The sequence below is a fragment of the Symphodus melops genome (genome assembly GCF_947650265.1).
Source record: "Symphodus melops genome assembly, chromosome: 1".
NCBI lineage: Eukaryota > Metazoa > Chordata > Actinopteri > Labriformes > Labridae > Symphodus > Symphodus melops.
Window position 1 is genome coordinate 44,366,030 of NC_136691.1, and position 13,285 is coordinate 44,379,314.

Genomic DNA, 13,285 nt, shown 5'->3' on the forward strand with positions numbered 1-13,285 from the left:
TGCAAATGTTTTAATGAATGTAATACTCAGAAGACAAGGACGTCAATAAATAAACAAATCAGTGCTTAAAATTGACAGATACCATCTTTTCATCAGGGACCCTAATCATAGCATCCAACGTTTGTTGAAAAAAAAAAAAAATTTATTTAAGCCCACAAGAAAAACAGGAAGTGAAAATAACCGTTTCCCCTGAAAAGAAAATTGGGACTTTGACATCGAAAACTTCGATGCCTACTAGAAATGATTTCTTAACAACAATAATTAAACTTCATTTTGCCTGAGCTCTCATTAAATTGAAGCGTGTTGTTGCTTTGGGGATGAATTTAATCTTTGAAAAAATAACGTGGGCACCTTCAAAGCATGAGTTGTTCCACCATGTTTTGTATCTCAACCTCAGATTGCAGCATCTTTCGACCCTACCTCGTGCAGCTTCAGGGAATTGACTTTGGCCTCCTATCAAAGAGAATCTGATGTAAGACTACACATCAAACAGCTGGGTGTGTCCCGGTTACTCTTAAACCCGAAGTGTTGAATGAAGAGGTGTGATGGAAGTTAAAGCTAATGAAGCCCGCTGTGACTTCAGTCCACACGTGCTGTTAAAGGTTAAACTTGTAGAGTTCAGTTGCATCCAACGATGAGTTTAAGAAAGCAACCAGCTGTCAAAGACTCCCCCCCCCCCCTCTTTCAAGTGTGTAGAAGACTTTAGTGTCGAAAAAAGAGTGTTGGAGGAAAATCAATTCATTGAGTTTTTAATGCTTTTAAATGTAGATACATGGCATGGCAGATAAACCCCAAATAAGTTGGGCTAACGAAAGCAGCACATTAGCTAGCAACCTCTACTGACCTCCTGTGTTTGATGACCAATGAAGGAGAATTTAAAAAACCAAGCAACAACTCCTTCTGTTGCGTCGTATCTCTTTTAATCCTTACTGACACCTACTGGCTTAGAGTGACTCTATATGTTTGGATTTGTTCTCTTTTACTTACCTTTTAGTAACCTATTAGTGGTTTAAAATTCCACCGTTTTCACTGTAAAGGGCTTCTTATTGTGCTATGTAAATCAATTTAAAGACATTTGTGTTTAAACTGAGTGACAACAGTGTGAACAACTCTGAAGCATGTCTACAAACTAGATCCTCCAATCGTGTTTCTTCATTTGTTAAACAGAACGTGTTTTGATTGGGCGAGACCAGCAGGTGAATGTAGTGAAGAATTCCAGAGCACTAAAACACTGACAGGCGTGCAGAGCAGATCACATCATTACATTCCTTATTCATTTCTTCATTTAGTTTATGGCACAGTTCTTTATTTCTTCTGGATCTCATTTTGAAACATATTTTCATATTTAGTTTTCTCTATGACTCCGACTGGTTGCTTTAGTGATTTTTAAATCTTTTATTTAAATGTCTCTTTTTCTCTCCGTCCTGAACCTTTGATGTCATGTGTGAAGGACTTGCCTTGTATCTGCCGTTAAGCTTACATCCTAATAAGGATACTAAAGAAAAATAGAACAATGTACTTGAAATAGTGCTATCACATTTTAATAAGTAAAAATCGTATTTTCTGTGGATTTTACACATTTCAAAATGTTATGTAAATTATATTTAACTTCTCTGAATAAATAGGTCACTGGTTCCGCAGAGCTTTGTCCCTGGACTCGACATATGAACCTTTACAGTGCTTACTTACCATCAGACCAAGGCTTGGGTCCTGTGCTCTGATTATGTCCTTGCATGGTTGGAGTAGAGCAGAGACTTGTCTGGGAACCACCCATAGGTGCCATTGGCATACCTTTCAACACAGTAACATATTTTAAAAATGTATCTGTTGCAATTTCCTCTGAGCCTTTTTTGTGGAGAAAAAAACTGATAGTGGATCACTGAGGAGATCGTAGAATAAAAAAAAAAAAAAGGTGATCATATTTCCCTGCTTGTTTATTTTTTGTAGTTTTCACATATCTTTTGACCTGCCGAGAAAAGGCAGTTCAAAACTACACCTTTAAAACACGTTTTATAAAATCAAAATCAAAATAAAAGAAACATTAATACCATGTAGGAGAATATGAACTCAGAATTGGGTTTTTTTTGCACGCAAGAATTTCTGTGACACAGATTACTCACATGGTATTTCATTTATTATTCTCTTATAGGGCTTTCACACTTGCAGAAATCTCTTGGTATATGTGAACGAAAACTGTCACATTATCACCTTGAGTTTCTCCTGCCAGACTCCTGAGAGTTTTTTCTGCAGCCAGTCTGAGACAGCTGATGTGAGAACGCAGCAGGATCTTTTCCGGAGAATTCACCTCGAGCCAATGGGAGTGGGGAGTGGCCTTTGTATCCTGTGACTGCTGCACGGTGCATAGAGTGCACCACTACGATCTCTGTGCACGTAATTAAAGGTCTGTGTTACGTTTTTTTGTTCGCCCGTATGTTGCTCTCTGCTCTTTCATTGTAACGTAGCATTAACGTTCAAGCAAATATTCTCATTATAGCGTCGTAGAGTAAACGTTATTGTCTTTGAACAGCCAGGACAGGAGAATATGTTCCTCCTTTTCAGGAGTGCATATGTCAAACCGGTTTAAAATAAAGACTACTATTTTCAAATCACTGTTTTTCTACATTTACAGGCTGATATATCTCTAAATATACTGTAAGGAGATTTCTTGGAGGGTTTGACCATGAAAACCTATTTGAGATAGGAAAACATATTTTATTGATGATACAATTACAACTGCTCTGTCAATGCAAGCTGCCACACTGTCCATGGCAGACTCCATCAACTGCCAGCCTACATTACAGATGTGGACACTCTCAGGTCAAATTCTTAGCAGCACTGAGATATGAAGCATCTGTGTTTTCAGGCTGCCTGGCTTACATGTCATGGGGGACACAGAGCTTATATTAAAGTATCACATGAGTTAAGATCAGTTGGATTTAATTGTAAAAATACAACCATACTATTGTTTTATAGCTATACAATACATTTTAGCTTAAAGAACCCATTACTGTTGTAAGTCACAACAATATAAGATGCACTTAATTATAGCAAACTAACCTGTTTATGTTATTCAGCTTACCTGGAGGCCTGTTGTAAGGACTGGCACCAGGGGCCTGTTGCTGTTGCTGTTGCTGTTGCTGATGCTGCTGCTGCTGCTGCTGTTGATGCTGATGTTGCTGCTGCATTGTGGGTAGACTCCTCTTACCCTGAACAGCCAGTTGGAGGTTTTCAGGCAGAGGTTGACCACGCCCAAGGATCTTGTAGGCCAGGATCTGAGCTCTGAGCTGCTGAAGCTGCACTGGACTAAAGGCAGAAGGGCCTCGTCCCTGCTGGCTCATGTTGGGCATGGCACCCTGCGGATCCATGGACATCATAGGGCCTGACTGGGTGGGAGGCATGTGTGGTGGTGTGGGCCCCCCACCACCACCTCCACCTCCTGACATGGGACTTGAAGCATGCTCATGGATACTCATGGGAGACGGATGGGGTGACATGTATCCTACAGGGGACAAGAAGGTGTTTTCAGTACATCCATATATTTCATAATAATCCAATGTTTCTCAACCTGAGGATCTGAGCTCAAGTAAGAGGTTATAAACAAAATCTAAGGGCTCTAGATTATTATTAAGACGTAAAGAATGAACAAAAATTATGTTCATAATAATACAACTGGCGTGTCTCGTTTAGTTTTGTCTCTCTTCTTGAAACAACAGTATCAAAAAAAAAAATAATCTGAGAAATTTCTTATTTTAGATGAATGTCATGTTTAATCTGTAAGCCTACTTTTTAAGAGTTTGCATGCATTTTAAAGAGAGGAGCTCCTGTCTTTAAGAACTACTCAGGTTTCTCATTTTCTTTCAGGTAACAACAAAGGGAGAAGATGCACCTTGGCTGTGCTGGTCCATAGGACTCTGTGGAGGCCCCATACCGCTATGCAGAGATCTCATCCCCACACCTTTCATATGACCAAAGTGTATCGCGTCTGCCATGGTCTTGTCGTTCATCCCCTCCATGGTCTGAAAACAAGCACAAAAACATTTATTAGAAATGTGCAAATGTAATTTCTCTAAGAGCTTTACTCTAACACGTGCCTGAAATCACAAAAGGAAAAAAAGGAATCTAACCCTACTCAGAGAAAAAAAATAAACACCTTTCTTTGTCCTGGGCCATTCGACTCCCTCGACTCACACATATTTCAGGACTGTAGGAACTGGACATTTTCAGTTGTAATCTCTCTTTTTTTTTGGACATGAATGTATTTAAGAGGACACGTGATTTAAGGTATGGCACAAATAAACATCCTTTCATTATAAGCACAACAGAAAAAAACATTTATAAAAATAACTATTGTTGCCTTATTGAGCACAAATCTGGTCACAGAGACACTTAATATAAAACTATAAGTTTGCTATTTCTCTAACTTATTTGTGTCTATCACATAATGTATTACATGTACTGGATTGAGCCAATAAGTTCATGTTGTATTAGTCATGATCTTGTCACAAAATAAACCGTAATGACTAAATCTGTTTTAGATCTATAACACAATAGTGCTCTTGTGAAGATTTGACATAAAAACATGATTTAGTAACAAGCATATGGTACCTTGTGCATAGGATACATTGCATCCTGAGGGTATTCATTTTGTCCCTGGCCCTGCATGCCATGAGGTGCGTTGGGTGTTCCTGGTCCAGGACTTGGTCCCATCATACTATGGACAGAACCTGGTGAGGGGTCCGGTCCAGGACTAGGGCCCAAGATGGGCCCTGGGGACATACCAGCCCCTGGAGAGGGGCCAGGATGGGACATACCACCAGAGGTGTCTGAAGGGGTGGACATCTACTGAACTGCTGGAAGGACTCCAAACAGCTTCAGAAAAAAATGAAAAAGGATTTTAACGGTAATTACCTTTTTAAAGGCAGATAGAATATTGAAAATATGAAATATAGATACAAATATTTCCGTTACTATTGCTGCGTAAATTATGATAATATTGGAAGAAAAAAATAATTTCTCAGGTGGATTTTTAATAGAAATAAAGAGGGCCTGTAAAACAGCTAGTTAATTATTATCACACGACTGAGTTCACAGGGCGTCCTGGTCGTCTAGTATTAGCAACAGATGTTTACATAAGATTACATTTTCATTAGACTTTAACACACGTTTTGGACTGCTACCCAAATGAGAATAATTAGCTGATACAATGACTGCACGTTGACAGCATGTGTTTCCACAACACAACGACTCATCTCTGTTATTCTCCAGCAGGACTGTCAAAACACGTACGTCTATGTTCTCGAAATCTCTCAACAAATCTATCAACGATCAAATAGTTAGTAAAATACAAAAGCGGAGTGTCGTAAAGGTCTATTTGTATTTTTCCTGTACATGTACAGTAACGTTAGCTTGGTTACTTTCACTCTGCTGAACTAACTCTGATTGGATCATGGCTTCCCCAAAAAAAACGGGTGGCCATCACGGATGTTGCAGTCACACAAATTTAAACTTTGGGTAAAAGTCAAGCATCATGACATGACCTTGAGGACATTACAAAAGGCATATATAGACGTTAGATGTCAAATTGAGATGCGAGGACCACAACAGAAAGACAACCGGGACGTTTTGAAGATTGCGTGCAACCCTCGGCCGTAGAGGAAGTCCGCTGTTGCTAACAGTTAGCTTACGTTGCTTAGCATAGCAGTTAGCCTGCTCGCTGGTCAGGGAGGCGCTGGCTTTGGTTAGAAGATCTCCTGCTTTCCGCGTCAGAAAGTTTGGACAGTTAGCTTATACAGTAAGTAGAAACATATCCACATTGATCAGAAATGAAGTGCTGTTGGTCATTTTACCTTTCGGCTAAACTGTAACTGCATTCAATCAGGTTAAATATATTATGATTCTTCAAAATATGACTGCTGTTCAGAAGTTCACTCCCCCTCTGTGTTGACATGTTAAACATTCTGTCGAGTCGCCATCACTGATTTGTCAATGTTGCCGGAAATCCCACCCCTACCTTCGCAATGATTGGCTATATTAGTCGCCAATCATCTCGTGTCGCTTCTTGGGCGTGTTTGTATACTGTAACTTTAGAGTTCAGTAGACGACACTGTGTTAATCTTTTGATAGAAAAATGGAGATCTTGTTTGGGGCCTTCACCATGTTGTAATATTCTTGTAATGTATGTTTACTATTTTAGGTTAGCACTATTGCAAACAGAAAATTATTTTTATTTACCAGTAGGTTACTGCTAAACAATTTACTGTATTTTAACAATAAATAGCCCAAATCTGTTGTGTTGTTTTAACTGATTATTTTAAAATCATGCTCGGTTAGTTATAGTAGATCATAAACACAAAGAAGTAATATAATTTAAATGTTTTGGGAGTAAATACTTTAGTAGAGTATAGAGTTTATACTCTATAGACTCACATCCAGAAGATTTCTTCTTTTCTGATTTTAAAGCCAAAAAAAATGTGAAAAAAAAATACCATAGTATACAGTGCAGCAAAAATAACGTGTGTTTTTACGTGTATGCATACATATATGTTACATTGTAAATTTGGAAATAAGTATTTACAGAAAAGGGGACATTGGCATATGTTACATTAACACTGAAGACACATGGAAGTTATCTGACTTTTTAACCAAATATCAGTATCATTTTAATTTCATTTAGGTGTTTAAACCAGTAAATACAAAGGCAATAGCTCAAACATGTTCTTATATTGTAAAGCTAATTATTTAACTGTTAAGAGGGAAATGAAGAGGGCAAAACCTTTTAAAATAGATGTGCTCTTCCCACAGTAAACACTAGATGGCATTAGTGACCAACCGCAACTCAGTAAACAGGCCTCTACAGCTCTGAGAAGCAACACAGAAACACCTGGCAGGCTGGTAATAAATGACCACAGACATCTAAGCTCTAAATAAACATGCCAAGTGAAGAGTGATTGAGTGTTAGTCCTCATTTACAAACACTAACTTTGTGAGTCTGATGATAGCATAGTTTCAAAGGAAAACGATGCAAATATCACACAGGTTTAGTCAGGCTCCATTTGCATCCTCCTGATATCAGAAACCTTGTTTTGTTTCCATCATGAAAAGATCTAGCTTTTTTCTTTGAGATCATTTGTTTTTTTGTTTTTAAGCTGACAGTTTTTAAAATATATGCCCTGCTTTTTTCAGCAGTGTACAGTTCATCATGTGTCTGCATTTACATCAAAAGTATCTTATCCAAATAACGTAAAATAAAAACAAGAAAGTGTTTAAAAACTGAAATATTCAAACATTCTTTCCTCAATCTTTACTTGAAATAGTTTTGAAAAATGTGGGTTTTGTGAAATAACTGAAAATCCAATAAGGAAACAACTTTAAAAATGTGGTTTCTTTCATTGTTTTGTTTGTTCAAACTTGACATAGAAATGTAATACTGTCCTGTTGTTTTACTCGTAATTCATATTCTTCATTTGCATTTACCAAGTGTCTTTTTTAAAATAAAGTTAAATCAATAAAAACTAAACAAAACTAATGTCTGTGTGTCTTGTCATCTCTCCTTTAAAACATTTTCAAAACAATATGAATTATTTTATGAATTAGGTTTTTGAACTCCTTAAAATAAAATAATAAGATACAATTAAAATGTACATATTCAATTTAGCTCAGCTTTAAACACACACAACCCACTGGATGTTATGATTAAGTTTAGAAAAATGTATTTCTATTTATTTCAAAAAGGGAAGCTGTCTAGCTATCCATTGTTGATGACACTTGGATGACCTTGTAAGACAGACAAAGCACTGCAGCCTGTCAGCTCATCATTTGAATAGCTCACATAATAATAAACAAAGCCATGCATTTTAACTTTGATCTTAACTTCCCCTCCTCAACAATCCTGCCTTTTCTTACAGCTCTCCATAAAGGATGTGCACAGGGTTCCTGGATGTAAATTTTTACTCAAATAAATAAACATAATTAACTTTGCGGTCAAAGCCACTGTCCCCCATCAGATCAGCGAGCCAGGAAAGACTCGGCCGCAATCATTTGGCAGTGAAAGGACTAGTGGTTGTGGCTTCCATTCACCTTGAAACCCTCCGTAAAAGGCTCCGGTGAATCAGTGGCGTGATATTTTATTCAAAGTGTCTAGGGTTTTAAATAGATGGGTTGAACAATGGAACTCTCTTTTACGAATGCAAAGAACGTCCCTTGAACTTTTTTATCTTCTTGTCTTTGGTAATCCCCTCATGCTTTATATATCTAGAAATGGAAAGTAGAATACATTTGAATGGGTCAAGATGCTGACATGTTGTGTGAAGAAAAAATTCAGCATGAAATACTTTTCTCACGCTTCGAATTCTGTGATCTTATTTTTTAACATTCCAGTAGAGTATTCAGTCAGGAGATCTAAGGTATTACACACACAAACTTTAAAAGGTTTTATGATTGTAGACTGAAGAAAACAATAATAATTAAGATTAGTTTACTAAGTGTGCAATTTGAAATATATTTGCTTTTTCTGAATATGAATTGTGGAGAGAGAGAATGGGGGATGATGTGCACCAAACAGCATTGTGAAGTGAACCTGCGACCTTAAGCCTTTGTAACAACCAGTTAAACTAGTGATTTCATATAATAGCATTAAAATGCTTTCAGTGATCAAATGCTTTTGTTTTGTTTTTTTCTGCTGAATGATTCAAATGTTTATTCATATATTTATTTAAAGTGAAAATTAATTTCTGTTTCTCCACCTTTTTGGACAACAGGAAAAACAGGTCCAACAGCATAGTAAAATAGCTGTAGCAATTTGAAGATGCTAAATTGTGTTTGAAATTACAAAAGATAAGAACAAAATGTGTAGATAGATATATACATTAAAGGTATGCATAACATAATAAGCAAGTAGACTTTTCTACACATATTTTGTCATATTGTAATCACCTTTAATCCATACTGTAAAAGTCAACATTTAATCTTTGCATGAATGTGGACCGAGGTTTTCACTCTAAAACACAATAGTAACTGTAAAATACAACTTGTGCAAATATTCCAATATACTGCACACATTTTGATAAGGAATTGATTACATCAAGAATATCAATTCAATGTATCTGATCTAATTAAGGATCTGATAGCTTTCAATTGCAAGAGATTCACAGTTGATAGCTAGAGTATATAGTTTGTACTGAAAAGATAAATCAAGCGTATTTGTGAGAGAGTAATGTCTTGATTTTCTTTACCTTAATGTTCATGCATTACAGGTACACTAAGCTACAAGCAAGCCACACACACAGTCATGTGTTCATGCCAATGCAGTGTGTAGTTAAAGTGGGTGTGTGCAAACAAAGGGAGTGCTATAATGAGTTTTACATGAGACATTAGGAATCAAGCTGTTTGCTTTCTATTTAAGTTATCTGATTGTCCTATTTGAATAACTAATGCTTATATTGTGGTGTAGTAACTTTATATTCAGAGTCAAATGATGAAGAGATGGTTTAACACGAAAAAGAAAAAAGAATGAGGCCAAATTTACGTTTAATAATTTCTTTAAAAAAGCCTAAACCACATTTTGTTAACATTAGCTTTGTTGTTACTTGTTAAGGACTTTGAATGTCACCCTCCTCATTCCACAAAGCATTGTACCATTGATGTTTGATTGGAAGCTCAAAGAAAAACAAATGTTTTTGTCATTCTCTTTTTTTTTTTTTTTTACTTGTTTTTCATCTCAGTTAGTCATCTTTGAAGTCAATCTGTTCATCTTTTACATTTGGTTTTAAAATGTTTAAATTAAAAATATTTTCATGTAAGTGAAAATATATTCAGTCTATTTTCTGTTTATACAATTTTTTTGTCAGTATTTAGCTTAAACTCATGCATGTAAAAACTCAAAAAACTAACAAAAACGCAAGTACATGCAACCCGCAACCATCGAAAACACAATTCAATATTGCAGCATGTAAAAAGATGGAATGGAATAGAAACCTTTTGTGCTGCACTGTGATATTTTACACTCCTCTTCTCCTTTAAGCTTTTTATTACAGTGTTTATGGCCATGCTGTTTTATCCATTTCTGCAGTAATGGTATCAGGCATTTAATCTTTTCATTATCTTCATTCAATTTCTTGTTATCTAGCTCTGTGTGTTTGTGTGTGTGTGTGTGTGTGTGTGTGTGTCTGTGTGTGTGTGAGCCTGCCTGTGTGTGCATGTGTGTGTGTGTGTGTGTGTGTGTGTGTATAGGTGTGTGTGTGTGTGTGTGTGTGTGTGTGTGTGTGTGTGTTATCCTAATATAGAGGTCTAATACTGCATAACGGGAGAAATCCAAATTCATTGTGCAGTGGTTCTTGGATATGTCCATTCCGGACTCTGCCTGCTGTTTTGTCTAAGTAAATGATTTCCTAAACATCTTGACCAGTGCTTGTCATTTCTCTTTAAGTGGTTCTTGTGGAAGGAAAACTTCTGGAAGATTTACGGGCAGGTGTACCATGCCCTCCCTTATCACTCCTCCCTCAATCTCTGCCTGCTAGTGCTCAATTTGCTGGAGTTGCCTTTGAGTTCTCCCCTGGGACCAGCGTCTAGTCCAGAATAATGGGGCTGAGATCTTTTTCCAAGATGGTGTCGGGGTCATGAAGGAGGCTGAGCGGAGAGGAAATGCTGTCAGTGGAAGCTTCTTTGTAGTTGCTTTTGTTGCAGGTGTTCTGCCATTCACTGTTAAAGCGTGCTGTTTAATATTACAACCTGCTTTACATCTGGTGGCCCTGGCTTTACTAGAGCAGCAGCATGATAGTGATCAGGGGTAAAGCAGCCTTATAATATCTTTTGACAGATTACAAATAAGCACAGATGTTGATTGTCAGCAGATGATGTTTAAGCAATCTGCAGATACTGGTAAGCAGTCAAAAAGAAAATCTGGAACAGTTACATGGAAATAAATCTTAACTTTGCTTCCTGCTATCAAATAATGACAAGTCCTCCAAATTAGATCAAATATTCTGAATATATTCCCTTCAGAAGAACACATATAAAGCTATTCAAATGTATGCCCTTCAACAGGAAGGACAATTTACTTAAAAGATCAAATTAAAAAAATCCTCTTATCTCACACCACTATGTTCAAGGCAAGGTTGTGAACTCACAAAAGAAAAAATATGTGGGTTTGAGGCGAAATAACTACTTTGTCAATAGAAAGGTGGCCTTGTCATGGTTTAAGAAATGTCTAGATTGGGATCATTATGGAAAAAGAAAGTGGACTGGAAGTAAAAAATAAAAATAAAAAAACTTTTGGCTCCCCCTCTAAGACCCTTTAATACAACTTCTTATTGTCACCAAAAGAGACAAGAGTGTGAGAGCACCTGAGCATGTGTTGAACATTTGCTGAATCCAGTAATGATGGTATAGTCTCCATCTTGTGTTTTTCGGGTTTGTATGTTTAGGTAGCAGAATTTTCAGTGAGCTTTGGTAAAATCCGCTGTAAGACAGAATGTATTCAAACAAATATACAGAATTTCTTCGAGAATGATCTCATATTGGGCCCACTTTGTGATCTTAACTGATGTTTAACAGATCCACAATAGGGAGCTATAGCACTTTGCTCTGGTGCCTGTGACCCCCAATATAACGGATGCTCGAGATTGGGAACCTCACTGTCCTTGGAGGTGGTTTAAATATTTAACCTTGAGCACAACCAAGCACACTATCAGGCATATTTAAAATTTCGTCATTTATTGTGAGAAATGCTGCAAGCAAAACAACCATAATCTCTTGAAGTACTTTGGGAAAAACTGTTCAACAATCTGTCAACATTTTGATGGAAGAAGCAGCACTATCGATTTTTTCTGTCATGTGTCCCAAACTTATAAAATAGACACTTGTTAAGTGTTAGGAAGGAACCATGGGACTGCAAATCTTAACTTTGTCCATAAAGAATTTGTTTTTTATTTCTTTTATCAGTTATTTTGATCAAACAATTATGAAACTAAATATTAATCTTAAACGGTGTCTTTAGTTTAAAAAAAATGAAAATGCTGTACATAATTTTACTTTTTAAAGGGGGATTAGTGTAACATTTTAATTAAGTAGTGTCCTCTTCTTTAAATGCTGGTTGGAATTAGATGTAACTGATGAAACAGGCAGAGCGGTTAGTTTGCCTCTTTTTCACCCAAATGTGTTCCCATCTTTTCCAGCCTGAAGCAGGGGTTCGGCCAAAATTGAAACGCCAGCATGTGTTTTGAACTTGTCACAGTGAATCTCAGCAGCTCAGAGGGGGGATGAAGTCAACCCTGAATACCTGCCCACCATCAGTGCATGGTGAGCATCTGTGAGCTGTTAAGACCACTTCATCTCAACCACATGCACAGGAGAGGGGTTAGAGGTGTTAAGATGTAAAGAAGAGAACAATGTGTCCATCTGTATTAGTCAAGGAATGTGTCTGTTGGTGAATATCCAGTGTTAAAGGATGAAATGTGTAAATGTGTTTTGGCTTGTAGTTTGTCTGAATTGATGCAGACAAAAGATACAAGAAGCTCACTCTGGTATAATAGGCTCACTGGAACTAATAATTTGTTTCCACTCACAAAATTTGGCGTTTGACGATTCAGCAATGAATGGCTTAGTCTATGGAAAAGTCCAGTTCAGTCCAAAATGCTCTGGCAGACTGAATTAAAATAAAGATGTCTTCAAATTTAAAATGGAAAGTTTTACATTTCCAATAGGCAGCTGCTTCTGTTTTGTCAAAATACATGGAATTGTGAGGTCAAAATGTTTTCCTGCTTTTTGACCTGCCGTGGTTTGGAAGCGAGGTGTCAAAAGGCCAAAGATCTCCATGTCTGGAGGATCTGTTTGTTGTCATCCAACTCTGTTCGAAAACACACTTGTAAGTATTTTGTCTGTGTTTGACAGCTGTCTGAGATAATCAATATTATACAGAAAAAGAGAAAGTCAGAGTTTCCTACCTCTGTCCTCTCAGCCAAGATATGTGATAATATTGACTGAAATGATCATTTGTGGTATTACCGGTATGTAATACTTTCCCATGGAGTTTGACTTCTAAGTAAACTCTGTGAATTGGGGGGGTGGTGAACAGTGTGTCACATACTGTATATGTTGTCTGTTTGGGTGTTGGTTTGTTTGTTTTTTATTGTTAAGGTTCTTCTAGGTATAAATATTCTTCACTAAAAAGGAAAAATATATACTGTCTAAAGTTGTTACATAAACTTTGTCTTGCCCGTTACTTGTTGTGTTTTAAATTGTAACATGTCAGTTCACTCTGTCCTTGATTACAACACCTGACCTCATTACA

General features: G+C 37.0%; 1 protein-coding gene across 3 annotated transcripts in view; it reads right to left on the minus strand.

Annotated features, from left to right (window-relative positions):
- smarca2 (SWI/SNF related BAF chromatin remodeling complex subunit ATPase 2) overlaps window positions 1-6,014 on the minus strand; it is a 47,529-nt gene extending 41,515 nt beyond the window's left edge. The window contains exons 1-6 of one of the 3 annotated variants that reach the window (XM_079351026.1): window positions 5,847-6,014; window positions 5,685-5,750; window positions 4,606-4,869; window positions 3,887-4,016; window positions 3,080-3,499; window positions 1,690-1,791 (exon numbers count right to left, since the gene is read on the minus strand). In XM_079351026.1, the coding sequence (XP_079207152.1) occupies window positions 1,690-1,791; window positions 3,080-3,499; window positions 3,887-4,016; window positions 4,606-4,839 (886 nt within the window). In that variant the 5' untranslated portion in view covers window positions 4,840-4,869; window positions 5,685-5,750; window positions 5,847-6,014. Of the gene's footprint in view, window positions 1-1,689; window positions 1,792-3,079; window positions 3,500-3,886; window positions 4,017-4,605; window positions 4,870-5,684; window positions 5,754-5,846 lie in introns of all 3 variants that reach the window. The other 2 variants (XM_079351027.1, XM_079351028.1) reach the window with 2 other exon arrangements.
- Window positions 6,015-13,285: the final 7,271 nt, after the last annotated feature.